Source organism: Dama dama, chromosome 33, assembly GCF_033118175.1.
Source record: "Dama dama isolate Ldn47 chromosome 33, ASM3311817v1, whole genome shotgun sequence".
In the NCBI taxonomy this organism is placed as follows: Eukaryota; Metazoa; Chordata; class Mammalia; order Artiodactyla; family Cervidae; genus Dama; species Dama dama.
Genome location: NC_083713.1, coordinates 46,682,202 through 46,698,822, shown reverse-complemented (window position 1 = coordinate 46,698,822; position 16,621 = coordinate 46,682,202). Strand labels below are relative to the sequence as shown.

Here is a 16,621-nt window from a genome sequence, read left to right as displayed (position 1 = left end):
GCATGGCGTTCAGGACGAGTGGGCTTTGAGAAGCATAAAAGAGTTGGCATGATCCTTAAAAGCTTGGTTATGCAAGTGACTATTGTTGATTGGTTGGTACTCTAAGGCATATTTTTTGGATTGAGTTTATCCCTGATTTGCTGACTTTTATAAGCAAAAGGCTTACAAGAGCAGGTTCACTGAGATGAGTTGTGTTTATCAGCTGAATGTGTTCTCATTGTGACTTGGTTCTGTTTTTGTTTAGTCACTTAGTTGTGTCTGACTCTTTGCAACCCCGTGGTCTGTAACCTACAAGGCTCTTCTGTCCATGGGATTTCCCAGGCAAGAATACTGAAGTGGATTGCCACTTCCTTCTCCAGGGTAGCTTCCTGACCCAGGGATGGAACCCACATCTCCTGCATTGGCAGGTAGATTCTTTACCACTGAGCCACCTGAGAAACCTGACTTGTTTTTATAGCTGCAGAAAAATCAATCTTTTTCTAAATTTGTGAGAATTTCTCATTCTGATTTTCCTACAGAACCATAAGACAGTTATCAAATATATTTGTTATAACATGTCTTTGTTCAAATTTCACTACTCCCTTAGAGAAAAAAAATTTTCAATTGAAGCATAGTTGATTTACTAGATGGGTTATAACCTGGAATCAAGATAGGCAGGAGAAACATCAACAACCTCAGATGTTCAGATGATATCACTCTAATGGCAGAAAGTGAAGAGAAACTAAAGGACCTCTTGATGAGGATGACAGAGTAGAGTGCCAAAGAATTGATGCTTTCAAAGTGTGGTGCTGGAGAAGACTCCTGAGAATCCCTATTGATCCATGATCATGCATGCATTTAGTTGTAATGGCCCTTGAATCATCTTTATTCTGAAACAGTTCCTCTGCTTTTCTTTGTTTCTTGACCTTGTTATTTGAAGAACATAGGCCAGCTTTTTGTTTGACTTTGGTTTTTATAGAACACCCTTCTTTATAGATTTTTCTGATTCTTTCCTAATGGATAGATTTAGTTTATAAATTTGGGGAAGGCAACGGCAACCCACTCCAGTACTCTTGCCTGGAAAATCCCATGGATGGAGGAGCCTGGTAGGCTGCAGTCCATGGAGTCACAAAGAGTCGGACACGACTGAGCAACTTCACTTTCACACTTTTCACTTTCATGCATTGGAGAAGGAAATGGCAACCCGCTCCAGTTGTTCTTGCCTGGAGAATCCCAGGGACGGCGGAGCCTGGTGGGGTTGCACAGAGTTGGACACGACTAAAGCGACTTAGCAGCAGCAGCAGTTTATAAATTATTGATAGGCACATCACAGAAATGATGTTGTTACCCCAGTGAATTAACTCATGGAACCTCAGTGATACCAGTTTGTGCAAGTTTTGGTGATTTTCATAGTTGTCTCCATTGTAAAGTTATCATTTATCTCTTATTTGCTAAGTATCTTATGAGGAGATACTTTGAGACTGTGTTCCTCCTTAGACTTTTGCTCAATGGTTTTACCATTACTGATAATTATTGCCTGAATCAATTATCATGGTTGCAAAATGGCATTTAATAACTCTGTCATTCTGTCTCTTTCCTTTATATTTTTAGTATCAGTATAGGCTCATGATTCTTATTTTATTCAATGGTCTATGATTCCACTGTTCCAGATTCAGCCAGTGGGAGACCTTCAAGCTGGCTCCTGTGTCCTTTAAACATATTCTCAACATTTTTAAAGCACTTGTTACTTTCTTGCACAAAAAAGATATTTCAGGCTCTTCTTATACTTACTCAACCCAGCCCTGGTATTGGTCATTTCTCTAAGGATGTTTGGATCCTTTTAGTGAAACATTTTTTCCCATTAAAATAGTTTGGATTTCACTACATATTAGTAAGTACATAGATCATGGAATAGTATTCTACAATATAGTTGTACTTAATCTATTTAACATGCCTTCATTGGTTGTTTCTAATCTTTTTTCTTAAATCAAACAATCCTGTGATGAAATGTCTCCAAACTTTACGAATGAGGATAATCATTTAGAAGTGGTATTTTTGCATCAAAGAATTTGTAACTTTGATAAATACTGCAAATTGTCTTTCCTAGAGATTGTACCAATTAACATTTCTAACAGTATCATGAGGGCCAAAAACGAAGCTTACAAATTTAGGCCAAAATTCTGTTTTATCCATAGTATGTTTTGAGGACTTACAATTTTCAATTATATTATTTTACTAGAATAGGCAGTTGAAGAAAAATTTCCTTAATCCAGTGATCAGGAAAAGGAGACCATTTAATCCTGCCCATGAGTAGCCCTGGTGATGAATTCAAACTGGATTAATTTTCTAAATTTGTGGTTATGTTCTTTCTCCACAAAGGCCTGAAGCATAACAATGAGTCACTATTCCTTTTGGCTGCTCAAGACTGTCAGTTTCAATTATCTGTGTAGCTCTTGAGCTTCTAAAGATTTGTTTTCTCCATAAATATGTTTTGAGATATAGGCAAATGATTTCTGCCATATATGGAGGGGTCGTTTCAAAAGCAGATATTTGTATTTAAATTACAAATAATATTAATAGTTAAAAGCTGTCCTATAAAAGTTAAAGAAAATTTGTGCCTGGAACACAGTAGGAATCTCAGACTTTGGTTCTGAAAAGAATAGTTCAGGGGCATATTAAAAATGCAGACTATTTTACTTGTCCAAGAACAACTGATTCAGTAGGTCTGAGAGATACAGACCAGATATTTGTAGTTTGAGAAGCTTTCCAGTTCATGATGCAATGATTCTGGAACCACAGTTTGAGATGTGAAGTGAAAGTCACTCAGTCATGTCCAACTCTTTGTGACCCCATGGACTATATAGTCTATGGAATTCTCCAGGCCAGAATACTGGAGTGGGTAGCCATTTCCTTCTCCAGGGGATCTTCCCAACCCAGGTTGAACCCAGGCATTGCAGGCAGATTCTTTACCAGCTGTGCCACAAAAGAAGCCCACATTTTGAGAAATACAGCATTAAGTAACTGCTGATGAACTGTAGTCTCATACTTTTAATGTGGGCTAGAAAAACCATTTCAATGCAAAAGTGTTTTGTTGTTGTTGGGAGAGTATTCATGGTTTTCTAATGTGTTTAAATCTGAGAAACCAATGTTTCTATGGCTAATATTTTCTGAATATTTATAGCATGTACCAGCTCATTGTTTAAGCATTTTTCACGTATTGATTTACATATACCTCATAAGCCTATGAGGCAAGTGCAATTACTCCCATTTTACAGAAAAGGAAACTGAGGCACAAGAGGTCAAGTGACATGGCAGTCACATAGTTAAGAAGTTGTAGGGTCAGGATTTAAACCTTAGTAATCAGCCTCTCTCATACTATACTGCCCCTCTCTTTTCATTTTAACTTGAAGGAACTCAATTTTCTCATCTGAAAAGGAGTTGACTTGGTCCTAAATGGCAGGAACCCTCTGCACAGTTCAGTGGAAAGTGTGTAGTTACATGTATAGATAAAGCCCTTGGTCTGTTAAAGGATTAAAACACCTCTTATTTAATATAATTATATTACATTGTGTAGTAGGTCTGAATGCAAGGGTAGTAGATTTCATGATGGTCATGGGTTATGTTGTTAGGTCTATATTTTTATTGTATAGGAACTAATAATGGGATAAAATAATCTTTAAAATTTTTTTCCATCTATTAATTATTGAAAAGTCCACCATGGGATCTCTTAGGAATATAGGATTAAAAAAAGCTAAAAAGATCTCAAAGTCTGCCCTTCTTTAAATGAATCTAGCAAAACAGTTATCACGTTGGGTAATGTTTCAAACATCTCTCAGAACCCTTATTATTGTTGTTTAGTCGCTAAGTCATGTCCAACTCTTTGCAACCCCATGGAATGTAGCAAACCAGGCTCGTCTGTCCTCCATTATCTCCCAGAGTTTGCTCAAACTCATGTCCATTGAGTCTATGATGCCATCCAACCATCTCATCCTCTGTCATCCCCTTCTCCTGCCTTCAATTTTTCCCAGCATCAGGGTCTTTTCCAATGAGTAGGCTCTTTGCATCAGGTGGCCAAAGTATTGGAACTGTTATACTCTACAGTTTTTAAATGACAAAATTAAACTAACTCATATATTTCAGAAAAAATATGCAATTTTTCAATCAATGTATTCATGTAATAGTGAAAGTGAAAGTGTTAGTTGTGTTCAACTCTTTGCAATCCCATGGATCCTGTGTCCACAGAATTCTTCAGAAAGGAATATTGGAGTAGGTTGCCATTCCCTTCTTCAGGGGATCTTTCCAACCCAGGGATCGAACCCAGGTCTCCTGGATTGCAGGCAGATTCTTTACTGTCTGAGCTACCAGAGAAGCCTATTCATGTAATAAACACCAGTTAAATTCCTACTATGTGCCAGGATTTGTGCTAGGCATTAAGTAAGGATATTTGTCATTTACTGAACTTTGAGGATGGTGTTTTTCTTCTCGTTTTACTGATGAAGACATGGAAAAGTTAAGCATTTTAGGGGCGGATCCTAAGTTGCAGAGTGGGAGAGCAGTATTTCACTCCTCACCTATTTGATTCCAAAACTGGGCTCACTGCATTAACTTTAATAATTTGGATTACAGATGGATATTTTATGTTACTAAATGATTACTAAATGAGTTCTTTCAGTAGTGAGCTTTCATAGGACTCTTACAATGTTCAAGAGTAAATCCACCATAAAAATCATATCCTACAGGACAGAGCTCATTAAATGTTGATGAATGAATGTAGCTTAAACAGATTAATTTGGGGTTATGCAAAAATGGGCTCAATAAAGGACAGAAATGGTATGGACCTAACAGAAGCAGAAGATATTAAAAAGAGGTGGCAAGAATACACAGAAGAACTGCACAAAAAAGATCTTCATGACCCAGATAATCACAATGGTGTGATCACTCACCTAGAGCCAGACATTGTGGAATGTGAAGTCAAGTGGACCTTAGAAAGCATCACTATGAACAAAGCTAGTGGATGTGATGGAATTCCAGTTGAGCTATTTCAAATCCTGAAAGATGATGCTGTGAAAATGCTGCACTCAATATGCCAGCAAATTTGGAAAACTCAGCAGTGGCCACAGGACTGGAAAAGGTCAGTTTTCATTCCAATCCCTAAGAAAGGCAATCCGAAAGAATGCTGAAACTACCACACAATTGCACTCATCTCACACGCTAGTAAAGTAATGCTCTAAATTCTCCAAGCCAGCCTTCAGCAATATGTGAACCATGAACTTGCAGATGTTCAAGCTGGTTTTAGAAAAGGCAGAGGAACCAGAGATCAAATTGCCAATATCCGCTGGATCATTGAAAAAGCAAGAGAGTTCCAGAAAAACATCTATTTCTGCTTTATTGACTACGCCAAAGCCTTCGACTGTGTGGATCACAATAAACTGTGGAAAATTCTGAAGGAGATGGGAATACCAGACCACCTGACCTGCCTCCTGAGAAACCTGTATGCAGGTCAGGAAGCAACAGTTAGAACTGGACATGGAACAACAGACTGTTTTCAAATAGGAAAAGGAGTCCATCAAGGCTGTATATTGTCACCCTGCTTATTTAACTTATATGCAGAGTACATCACGAGAAACACTGGGCTGGAAGAAGCACAAGCTGGAATCAAGACTGCCGGGAGAAATATCAATAACCTCAGATATGCAGATGACACCACTCTTATGGCAGAAAGTGAATAGGAACTAAAGAGCCTCTTGATGAAAGTGAAAGAGGAGAGTGAAAAAGTTGGCCTAAAGCTCAACATTCAGAAAACTAAGATAATGGCATCTGGTCCCATCACCTCATGGGAAAAAAATGGGGAGACAGTGGAAACAGTGCCAGACTTTATTTTTTGGGGCTCCAAAATCACTGCAGATGGTGACTGCAGCCATGAAATTTAAAGACGCTTACTCCTTGGAAGGAAAGTTATGACCAATCTAGATAGCATATTAAAAAGCAGAGACATTACTTTGCCAACAAAGGTCAATCTAGTCAAGGCTATGGCTTTTCCAGTGATCATGTATGGATGTGAGAGTTGGACTGTGAAGAAAGCTGAGCGCCGAAAAATTGATGCTTTTGAACTGTGGTGTTGGAGAAGACTCTTGACAATCCCTTGGACTGCAAGGAGATCCAACAAGTCCATCCTAGAGGAGATAAGTCCTGAGTGTTCATTGGAAGGACTGATGTTGAAGCTGAAACTCCAATACTTTGGCCACCTGATGTGAAGAGCTGACTCATTGGAAAAGACCCTGATGCTGGGAAAGATTGAGGGTGACAGGAGAAGGGGAAGACAGAGGATAAGATGGCTGGATGACATCACTGACTCGATGGGCATGAGTTTGATTAAACTCCGGGAGTTTGTGATGGACAGGGAGGCCTGGCGTGCTGTGACTCATGGGGTGGCAAAGAGTCGGACATGACTGAGCAACTTAACTGAACTGATACTTGACTACATTAAACTTCCCTAGTTTACTCTTTGAGCTTCACATTATTTATTCATAAACTCAGGAAAAGTACTTCATCTTAGAACCATTGTGAGAAATAAATGAGGTTATATATTAAAACATCTGGCACTCAGTAAGAAACAGTTTTTAGAAAAGCAATATTATAATTCTGAAATATGTTTAGGTCATAAACTGGGATTCTATTTGGACAGGTGGACAGACCTAAGAATTATTAGGGAGGAAGATTCATTAGGACCACAGGGACAAGTATGACAAAGGAGTCACTGACAGACATGACATAGCCTTGATTGTTGCTGGCAAATACGTGATTAAATAAAGAATGGGGAAATAGGGCAGGAATACCAGATTGAGGGTGCAAGACTTTTATGTTCTGAGGAGAAACAGAGATACAGGATTTGGAGAGGAAGAGAAGATAGAAATTAGTTGTATGAATAGATAAAGAATGGATGAGTTAATACATGGACAAATTAATAAACTAATTCAAAATATTCATTGGGTGTCAGGTAGTATAAAATTCAGTGGGAACCAGTTCATGGTGGTCGCTTCAGAATTCCTATAAAAGAGAAGCTTGGTATAGCAGTCTGGTTGGAAAGATGTTGGAGAAGGGTCTTTGTGGTGAATGAGATCTGTCTAGACTCTGCGATATCTTAGTATTGATACTTTATATCAGACTGAGAAAATACCAAAGAACAGGGAGGGGGCAATGACTGAGATAATGGCTGGAACTAAAGCCCCTCAGGCTAACCTGCAACTCTTCCACTTCAGGCATATGTAAGATTCTTTAACAGGTTTACATGCTATCTCAGCATGGAGACAACATTTAATTCTCTATTGGGATAAAGTAGGTAAGTGAAGGATTTCATTAAAAGGTATACTTTAGTTGACATTTATCACATTTGAAAAATTGACTTAATGTTCTAAATACAAAGAACAACATAGACCTTCAAAGGCACAGAAAATTTACAGACTTTGGCAGATTGTTTACAACCTGGCTGAAGTGGGGCTCAGGCTGGAGGTGAAGCAGTGACCCAATAATAGGCTTGCATGTTATATCAAGAATTTTGAAATTCATCCTGTGATTGACGGGAACTGCTAAAGGATCTTGGGTGTGAGAGTAACAATGATAAAATATTACAAAAACATTTCAGGAAGAGCATGATTGTACACACTTGAAAGAGGAGCAAGATGACCACCCCAACATTTTTTTATAAATGAGGAATTAGAGGGAAAAAAAATAGAACAAAGGCCCTATACACAAGGCATTGATATTCTAGTGGGGAGAAGCAGACAATAAAAAAATCGATACACAATGAAATATCAGAGTGTGCTAAGTGTTAGAAAGAGAAAAGCCCAGTAAGGCACATCAGCATTGGGTGGAGGTACTGAATACTTGTCTCAAGACAAAGTTAATGTTTTTTCCACTAATCTCACAGCCTTCATAAAAAATAACAGGATTTCAAGATCCTCTCTGTTTTTCCAACACAAGAGCTCCACAATACTGAAATCTCAATGCAATGTACTGCAAACCTGTCCATATATTTCATTCAGTCTAATAACCTTTCCCTTAAGTATCTGTGTTTTGCCAAAATGCAGAAAATGAGCAAATTCCCCTCCAAATATTTAAGGATTAATGCAATATCAGACTGCATTGAAAAGCTTTCTCCTCCATTATGTCTAAAGTGTCTCTACATTTCATCTGGACACAGCTTTAAACTATTTCTTAAATTCTTTAATTTCCACAGCTTGGCTCACAAGGACTTGTCTGTCTCCTCTCCTTTCCTTCATCTTTTTGTTTGAGAAACACGTTCTGAGAGCTTGGTTTGGCAGACTCTTTGCTTGGTGCAGCTAACACAGCGCAGGGCAAACCACAGCCCTGAATTCAGTACACTGATAGTTGTACAGTGTGGGTAAGTAGAGGCTCCAGATGGATGCCTGCACCCATCAGGCCAGGGTGGAAAGTTGCTCTTGGGCCTTAGATGCCTATTTTAAAGTTGATACAATTTTGCGTGCAGCGGAAAGTGCTCAGAGTTCTATAAAAAGGGTAAGAACTTTCATTCCCCGGTGGCTCAGACGGTAAAGCGTCTGCCTGCAGTGCGGGAGACCTGGGTTCGATCCCTGGATTGGGAAGATCCCCTGGAGAAGGAAATGGCAACCCACTCCAGTACTCTTGCCTGGAAAATTCCATGGACTGAGGAGCTTGGTAGGCTACAGTCCATGAGGTCGCAAAGAGTCGGATACGACTGAACGACTTCACTTTCTTTCAAGGACTTTCATTAAGGGTATAAGTAGGTTCTCCAAGTATTAAGTCTCCAAGTGTTAAGTGTTCATCAAGTCCCACCCTTCAACACCTGAGGCCAATTAGAAGAATGTAGATCCTAAATCGACTGAATCACAATATCTAAGGCGGGAGGGGGTTAGGGGCAGAAGCAGGCAGTTGAATCATGAATATGCTCCCGGCCATTGTTATGTACACTTAAAACCTGAGAGCTTCTGGCCTCTCCAGCGTTTTCTTACTTGGCTTTTACCTGAAGTCGGTACTATTATCATCCATATTTTACACAGGAGGAAGTTGAGGCATAAAAAAGTTGATTAACTTGCCAAGGTAACGCGGAACTAGGGTTGGAATCTACACCAATCTAAACGCTGCTCATAAATATCACAGTACAGTTAACTCCTCTTGTTAAATGATTTGTTGCTAATACTTCAACAAATAATGGACTTGCAGTTTGAAGATCCACTAAATTTAGTCTGGTGAACTGGGGCGATCCGCTTAAACTTTGAATTTCAAGTCTCTAGAAGGTTAAATTTGGGCCCAACCTCCCTCCCACCGCCCCCCACAAGGTGACCGGAGGGGCAGGGCGGGACAACAGGCAGGGAAGGGAGGCGATCGATGATTTGGGCGCTCCGCCCCCTGTTGGATTGGCTCGAGCCTCTCCCGCTAGGCCTGTTTTACTCCCGCGCGCTACGGGGCCTGCCCCCGCCGCCATCTTGGTCGAGGAGGGAGCGGGCCGCACGCGTGAGTAAACAGCCCGAACCGGGAAAGTCGAGCTGTGGCCGCATCCGGGTGCTGCAGGGCAGCGGCGGAGACGACGCAGGCCTATCCTCGTACGTCGGGGTGAATGCTGGGGTTTCAATGCTAGGCGGCGGGGAACCCTCAGCCTGGTCAACCTCCGCCCCCTCGCGGCGAGACGCCTCGTTCCCCAGGCTTCTCCCGCCCCCCGCTGGTCTCCTCCCCCTGTTGAAAGCTGCCCGGGAAAGTGGTGGCGGGAGCGGGCCGGGACCGGAGCGCGGCGTGGGCCTGGGTGCGTGTTGCGGCGCTCAGGAGAAGGTTAGGCCCTTGGGTTTGTGCGCCAGGGGCCCCGGTGTGGACGCGGTGGGAGCTGTGAGGCCGCGGCGGGAGCGCGGGTCTGGGGCCCGGACTTAAGCCGGGCCGCCCGGGTCTGTTTCCATCGGTCACCGGATTGTCTTCTCTTCCGGTCCGGGCCTCAGGGTGGCCGACATGACGGCCGCGGACCAGAGTCCCCTGGTGCCGCTGTTGGAGACTTTGGAAGACCCTTCCGCCTCCCTTGGAGAGCAGACGGACGCTTACCTGACCCTGACCAGGTGAGGCCTGTTGGGGGCAGGTGGGGGTGGGGCGCCATGGGGGGTTGTGGGGGGAAGACCGTCCGGGTGCGGCACGCCGAGCGAGTTTGTGTATTCAAGAAGCCTGGCAGCTGGCGGGGGCGACGCCGGGGTCGCTGGTTAGGCGGGGTAGGGTGGGGTGGGGGGTGCGTGCTGGGTGCCTTTCCCGGTTGCAGGTGGTGCTGCCCTTAAGGTGTCTGTTTGGAATGAGGAAGCCTGCACGTGTGTCTTGTAAGAGGGGGATTAAGAAAAGTTTGATTGGGAGGGATTTGGCCAGAGTAGTGGTTTTTCAATGTAAGCCACCTGTATTTCGGGACAGTGGGAAATCCCAGAATTGGTTTTTTAATATAGAGCAATAACTCGTTTTATTTAACCGCAAGTGCTTCACACTGTTTTCTCCCCTGCAGACTGTATTTTTCTGACTTATCTGTCGGTTGTTTGGAAATTGATACAAAACGATACATGTTTAGTGAGTTTTAGTAAATTTGTAACTGGGGATAGGTTTCCTTGTTTCCTCTTGAGGTAGTGAAGCTGTCAAAACGTGTACTGTGGGGATGCACAAGTTATTCTGAGGTTTATTCGCGCTGAGTTGTTTAGTCGCTAAATTGTGTCGAACTCTGCGGTCCCATGGACTGTAGCCCACTCTGTCAGCCATTTGCGTAAACAATGTTCTTTCTGCTTTTAAGTCGTATGACTGGAGAAGATGGAAAAGAAATCATTGCAGAAATTGAGAAAAAACTTCCTCAGCTATTTAAAGTTTTAAAGGTATGTATCTTTGTTGTAAATAATAAATAGTTTTTTACTTTGTGGGGGGAAAAAGATTTTGCTAACTCACTCAAAAACTTTGACTCTAAAATAAAATAACAGCAGGGTTATTATACTACTTTTTGGGGACTTGCAATGTATCAAGTGCTGTCTAATTTTCTTGTTTTCTCTTAATCTTCCCTGTCAAGCTGAGGCTCCTTTTTAATCCCCACTTTGCAGAAGAAATTGGTTTAACATGTGTAAATTAAGTTGCTGTGACCACTTGAATCAAAAACTTGCACTCTTAATAGAACAGTGCTTCTAAATGTTTTTGTAGTTTTGTCTTTGATCTACTGTGTGGGTAGCATTCATTTTTTTATCTTCACTCACCCTTATTTCTGCCATTCTTGCTTGGTTAAAAAACAGTTATTATGCTTATCTTGTTTGCTTGTTTATAGGGAGGTTGTGTAGTTTAGCATCAAACTGAGGACGTATATTCTTGTCCTCGTTTGAGTATACTTTGGCTTTCCTAAACACCTAACTTAATTTCCCTGTGTTTGGAATGAAGAGGTTGAACTAAATCTCCAAAGTCCCTTTGAGTTCTTATTTTTATGATCCTGTTTTTGTGCTTCTAAATGGAAGTAGTCTATCAAGATATTTATTGCACACTTAAGCATTATTTTTGGCTAAATACTGAGGCATTGGGGATACTGCCTTGCCTAACCTTAAATATTCTTAGAGCCTTCAGTTCTTCTTGTTCATGTAAGCAGGAACTTTACTGTGTAGTAGTTCAAGACTTATCAATAAGTAAGCAATGTTAATGGTATTATCCCATTTTTCTTTGTCATTTTCCACATTCAAGTACTGTTTGATGTGATGAAGACATGTATTTGAGAGCATGTAGGAAATCATTTACATGCAATTTGAATCAAGTTGCATTGTTTGTAAATAGAGTTTGTAACTAAAATGCCTGATGAATAATTATTTAGAAGCCTGTGGGTGGTTAATGATAGGATGATCAAAAGTTGATCACACATATGCTAGCTGCTATTTAGGAGATACAGTATTAGCTCTCATAGTCTTGAATGTGTAAGACTTCATCTATTTGTGATTGTCTGAACCGATTGCCTTAATATCCCATGTATCTCAGGGTTTAGTATTTTGGATGTTTGGTCTGATTAATTAAAAGACGGGTGCTCCAAGGAAGTGTCTGTTCTTATACATGACTACTAACATTTACCATTCTTCCTGGTCAAGCATAGCAACTAGTTGAGGATTTTTTGGATATCTGATTTTAGAAGCAATGAGGAGACTTAAAGATAGATTAGTTTGGAATAGGAAATGGTACCAAGAAAGATGCAAGGTTACAAGTAAATGTAGGGTTAGGAGCAAATGGCAAGACCTTTGCCTTTGACAGGTTTGAGATTTTATAGCTTTTACATGCAGACTGTGGGGTTGGGCTTTGAATTCCAAATGGTCATGGATTCAGAATCTACTGTCTGAAGTATTGAGATGACATTGAAAGCCCCTTGCACTTCAGCTACTTAGTGAACGTTAGTTCTAACTCCTTCTCTGTCTGTTAGAGGTGTTGTTCTATATTCTATAGCTGAATGTCAGCTTTTGCCTTTGAATATTTGCTTACTTTATGTGAAACAGTTTTGTTCCTACTGTTACTTCCTATCTAGTGTCTTCACCATCTTCCATTTGTTGCCCCCCCCCCCCTTTTTTTTTGCTTTCAGGTGTGCAGAGATGCTCTTTTTCTTTTAAGGAAAATTTTTATTTAGCTGATCTCCAAATAGTTTCCCTCTTTCTTTGTCAAGCTGTATCCATGGTCTTTTAATCTTACTCCCTTTTAATCTACTCAAGGATTTGCTGGGTTTTGCCTTTAAAATATAGTTTTGTTTTTAATCGACTTTTCCATCTAAAAATTCATTTGCAGTTGTACTTACTTGTAACAAATGTGGTTTTGTTTTTGTAGACTCACATTGCCAGTCAAAACTCAGAGCTCAGTAGTGCTGCTCTACAGGCCTTGGGGTTTTGCTTATATAATCCCAAAATTGCCTCTGGATTATCAGGTAAGTTTGTTGTGATGGAATATTTTTAGAGTTTATAGTTTGATATTGTTAAAAGTACTGCTACTTCTCAATTTCACAACCTGTAGTTTAGAGTTTGCTTTTGAGAATGGGTCTGTAGATTATATCATTAGATGTATATCATCGTAGTAAAGTTTCTTAGACATAGCTCTAGCTTTGATAACTATAAAATTTGCTCTAAAAGAAAATACAGTAAGCCTATTTTAAAATGTTGAGAAAATCATCTTTTGTAATAAACATACCTGCTTTGGAAGTTTATAATTAGATGGAATTAATTTGGGGAGGTAGATGGGTCATTTATTTTATACAAGCATGTGTTAAGGAATTTGCTATTAGAAAAGTTCTTTTATATAGTGGTAAATCAGATAATTTGGAGCTAAAAGTAGTAATGAAAGCCCAGGATCTGATGCTCTTCTGAGTTTTCTAGCATCCTTGACCCTCTGCATCCTTGGATGCAGAACTCATGAATATGGAGATCTCAGTACTACACCATTTCATGTAAGGGACTTGAGCATCTCCTGGTTTTTGAGTCCTAGAACCAGTCCTCCATGGATATCAGGAGGACTGTAGTCCTAATTGTTGCTCTGTAAGTGGCTTGTCATAGTATAGGTGTGGGGGTGATCTTTAGAGATGGGTAATTAGGAATAGGGAATAAAGATATCAGAGAGTTGTTACCATCTTTTTTTCCGAGCAAAAAGTTTCCACTTATTTAATATATAGGAATGTTAGCAATCTGAAGTAGGAGTTGTTCATTTTGTAGCAGAGATACAGGATTTATAACATCTTGCCAAAATTGACTCATATGTTCAAACCTAATCAGTCGCTCAGTCGTGTCCGACTCTTTGTGACCCAATGGAATTGCAGCACACCAGGCTTCCCTGTCCATCGCCAACTCCCACAGCTTGCTCAAACTCATGTCCATCAAGTTGGTGATGCCATCCAACCATCTCATCCTCTGTCATCCCCTTCTCCTGCCTTCAGTCTTTCCCAGCATCAGGGTCTCTTCAAATGAGTCAGTTCTTCACATCAGGTGGCCAAAGGGTTGGAGTTTCAGCTTCAGCATCAGTCCTTCCAATGAATATTCAAGACTGATTTCCTTTAGGATTGACTGGTTGGATCTCCTTGCAGACCAAGGGACCCACAAGAATCTTCCCCAACACCACAGTTCGAAAGCATCAAACCTGATAATAAGATCCTATAGAAATATTTTACTTGAAAAATTATTGATTTCAAGTCTACCATCTTGTTTGCACTGAGTATGCCTTCTCTCTGACCTGAATTTTGTGTTTTGGGAAAAAGTTCAATTATTAGCATAGGTTTTCTGGTCCTTATCTCTGGATATGCATTTAATTTTATTGACAGTGATTTTATCTATTATGTTAGGGATTTAAAAGGATGTAAAAGATTCTACATAATTAAAATGTTTTTCTGCTTGTTTTTCAGAGATAGATATTCAAGAACTGCTTTCAAAACTGAATGATATTGTTAAAAGTTCAGATAAAAATGTACGTACTAGGGCACTTTGGGTGATATCCAAGCAGACATTTCCCACTGAAGTTGTTGGCAAAGTAGTGAGTATAGTTTTTGTATATGTCTTCTTAACTATATGCCAGTTAAAAAATTGAGGCTTACTCGATTTGTATTTGTTTCTGTCTTTCAGGTATCTAGTATAATTGACTCATTAGAAATAGTATTTAATAGAGGAGAGATGCATTCTGCTGTTGTGGATTATGAAGCATTAAATGTCATTATAAGGTATGAGTTTGGATACCATGCAAATTAGAGTAGTTCTAGTAATTTAGAATTGAAGGAGTAATCTTTTGGGACTTGAATTTGGGTTAGATATTGAAAGAAGGAAATGTCTTCTAGACTAAAAGTCTCAAAGTAATAGGAGGAGGAAAGTAGATGTGCATTAAGTTACTAGGTTTCTTTATTTTTACTGAAATAGTCTTAAAAATATCTCTCTTAAAGCTTTTGCAGAAGTTTAAAAAATAGAGACTTCTAAGTTGGCTGTAGCAGGTAATTTGAAAGTGAAAGTGTTAGTTGCTGAGTCGTGTCTGACTCTTTGTGACCATATGGACTGTAGTCTGCCAGACTCTTGTGTCCATTGGATTTTCCAGGCAAGAATACTGGAGTGGGTTGCCATCCCCCTTGCCAGGAGATCTTCCTGACCTGGGGATGGAACCCGGGTCTCCTGCATTGCGGGCAGATTCTTTACCATCTAAGCCACCAGGGAACCCGGTATCAGGTATTTAGGAAAGCATTAAAACAATTTCTAACAGCACATGAGGGGAACAGGAAAACCTATCTTCTTCCTATCCATCCTTGCTTTTCATAATGGATATGCTGACAACACAAACTACTGATGTGCTTTGTTTTAACTTATTTTTCATTCTTTAGTTGAAACTGTTCTTTAGTTGTTGAGCTATATGCTTTAACTAGTATTCTGATGCCCTGATTGATGTTCACAGTATATCATGGTTCTCTAGCTGTTCTCTCCTGTAAGAATATAATTTGTGTAAAAATAATTATTAAAAGTTTTTTAATCTGAAGAAAGATGATGTGTTTTCATTATTTGAAAAATTTATTAAAATAGGGCAGTCTACAAATTAAGTTATGTTAGATCTATTTTTGTGTGTATATATTGTAGATAATATTCTAAAATAAATGGACCATACTGTGCGTATTTCTGTGTACTGTTTACTCTCCTGGTAGTTTAGACATAAAGGTAGTTTAGAAATAAAACTACTTAAACTAATTTAGTCATTGATTTCTCCATTACAGACTAATTGAACAAGCCCCAGTTCAAATGGGAGAAGAGTCAGTTAGGTGGGCAAAATTGGTCATACCTTTAGTGGTTCATTCAGCCCAAAAAGTACATTTGCGGGGAGCCAGTGCTCTAGAGATGGGAATGCCTTTGTTGCTTCAGAAACAACAAGAAATAGCATCTATCACAGAGCAGCTTATGACTACCGTAAGTAATACTTAAAGGATTTTTTTGGATATTGCACTGTGAGGTTTTGCACCGAGCATAGGACTCGTATTAGTGAAATTGCACTATGATGTAGGAAGTTCCTCTTTGAATTAAAACTAAGAATTGCTTGAATTAATGTCACACAGTTCTAATTACGGTAAGGAAAGGAACTGTCTATTCAGTGTTAACTGCAATCCAGGCATTTTATTTCATCCCTAAAGAATGAAGAAATTGCATTTTTGGAAAAGGGAGAGTATTATCTATCTGATTCATCACTATCTGTAGTAGCTATCCCAGTAGCTGCAGATTAAGGCATACAAGTGCGTGTAGTGTGTACAATTTCCTAAAGTTATTATTTGCCCAAAGTTTTAGGTTTTTCAGCCTTTCTTAGAACATTTATTGAGTACCTGTTATATACTGGACATTGTTTTAGGTACTGTGTATGAAACAGTGAACAAAAGCAATTTGTTGTGGAGCTTATTTTCTAGTGGGAGCAATAATAAAGTATGTAATTCATTTAGTAAAGAGATTATGGGAAACAACGGGGACTGGATGAAAGTGCTTTCCAAGAGGAAGGGTGATGTGGTCAAGGAAGGAAAAAGAATAGGTGATGTGAAGGTAATATAGGAGTTAGCTAATTGAATAAGGAGTAAACTTATTCATTCAAGTTAGGAGGAACCATGGTAGCAAAAGGCCTTGTTCTGATATGCTAGGTT

General features: G+C 39.7%; 1 protein-coding gene across 7 annotated transcripts in view; it reads left to right on the top strand.

Annotated features, from left to right (window-relative positions):
• Nucleotides 1-9,452: 9,452 nt before the first annotated feature.
• RIF1 (replication timing regulatory factor 1) overlaps nucleotides 9,453-16,621 on the top strand; it is a 60,925-nt gene continuing 53,756 nt past the window's right edge. For 5 of the 7 annotated variants that reach the window (XM_061135380.1, XM_061135384.1, XM_061135383.1 and 2 more), the window contains exons 1-7: nucleotides 9,656-9,801; nucleotides 9,963-10,076; nucleotides 10,781-10,859; nucleotides 12,817-12,913; nucleotides 14,375-14,502; nucleotides 14,592-14,686; nucleotides 15,716-15,905. In XM_061135380.1, the coding sequence (XP_060991363.1) occupies nucleotides 9,973-10,076; nucleotides 10,781-10,859; nucleotides 12,817-12,913; nucleotides 14,375-14,502; nucleotides 14,592-14,686; nucleotides 15,716-15,905 (693 nt within the window). In that variant the 5' untranslated portion in view covers nucleotides 9,656-9,801; nucleotides 9,963-9,972. Of the gene's footprint in view, nucleotides 9,579-9,655; nucleotides 9,802-9,962; nucleotides 10,077-10,780; nucleotides 10,860-12,816; nucleotides 12,914-14,374; nucleotides 14,503-14,591; nucleotides 14,687-15,715; nucleotides 15,906-16,621 lie in introns of those variants that run through there. The other 2 variants (XM_061135378.1, XM_061135379.1) reach the window with 2 other exon arrangements.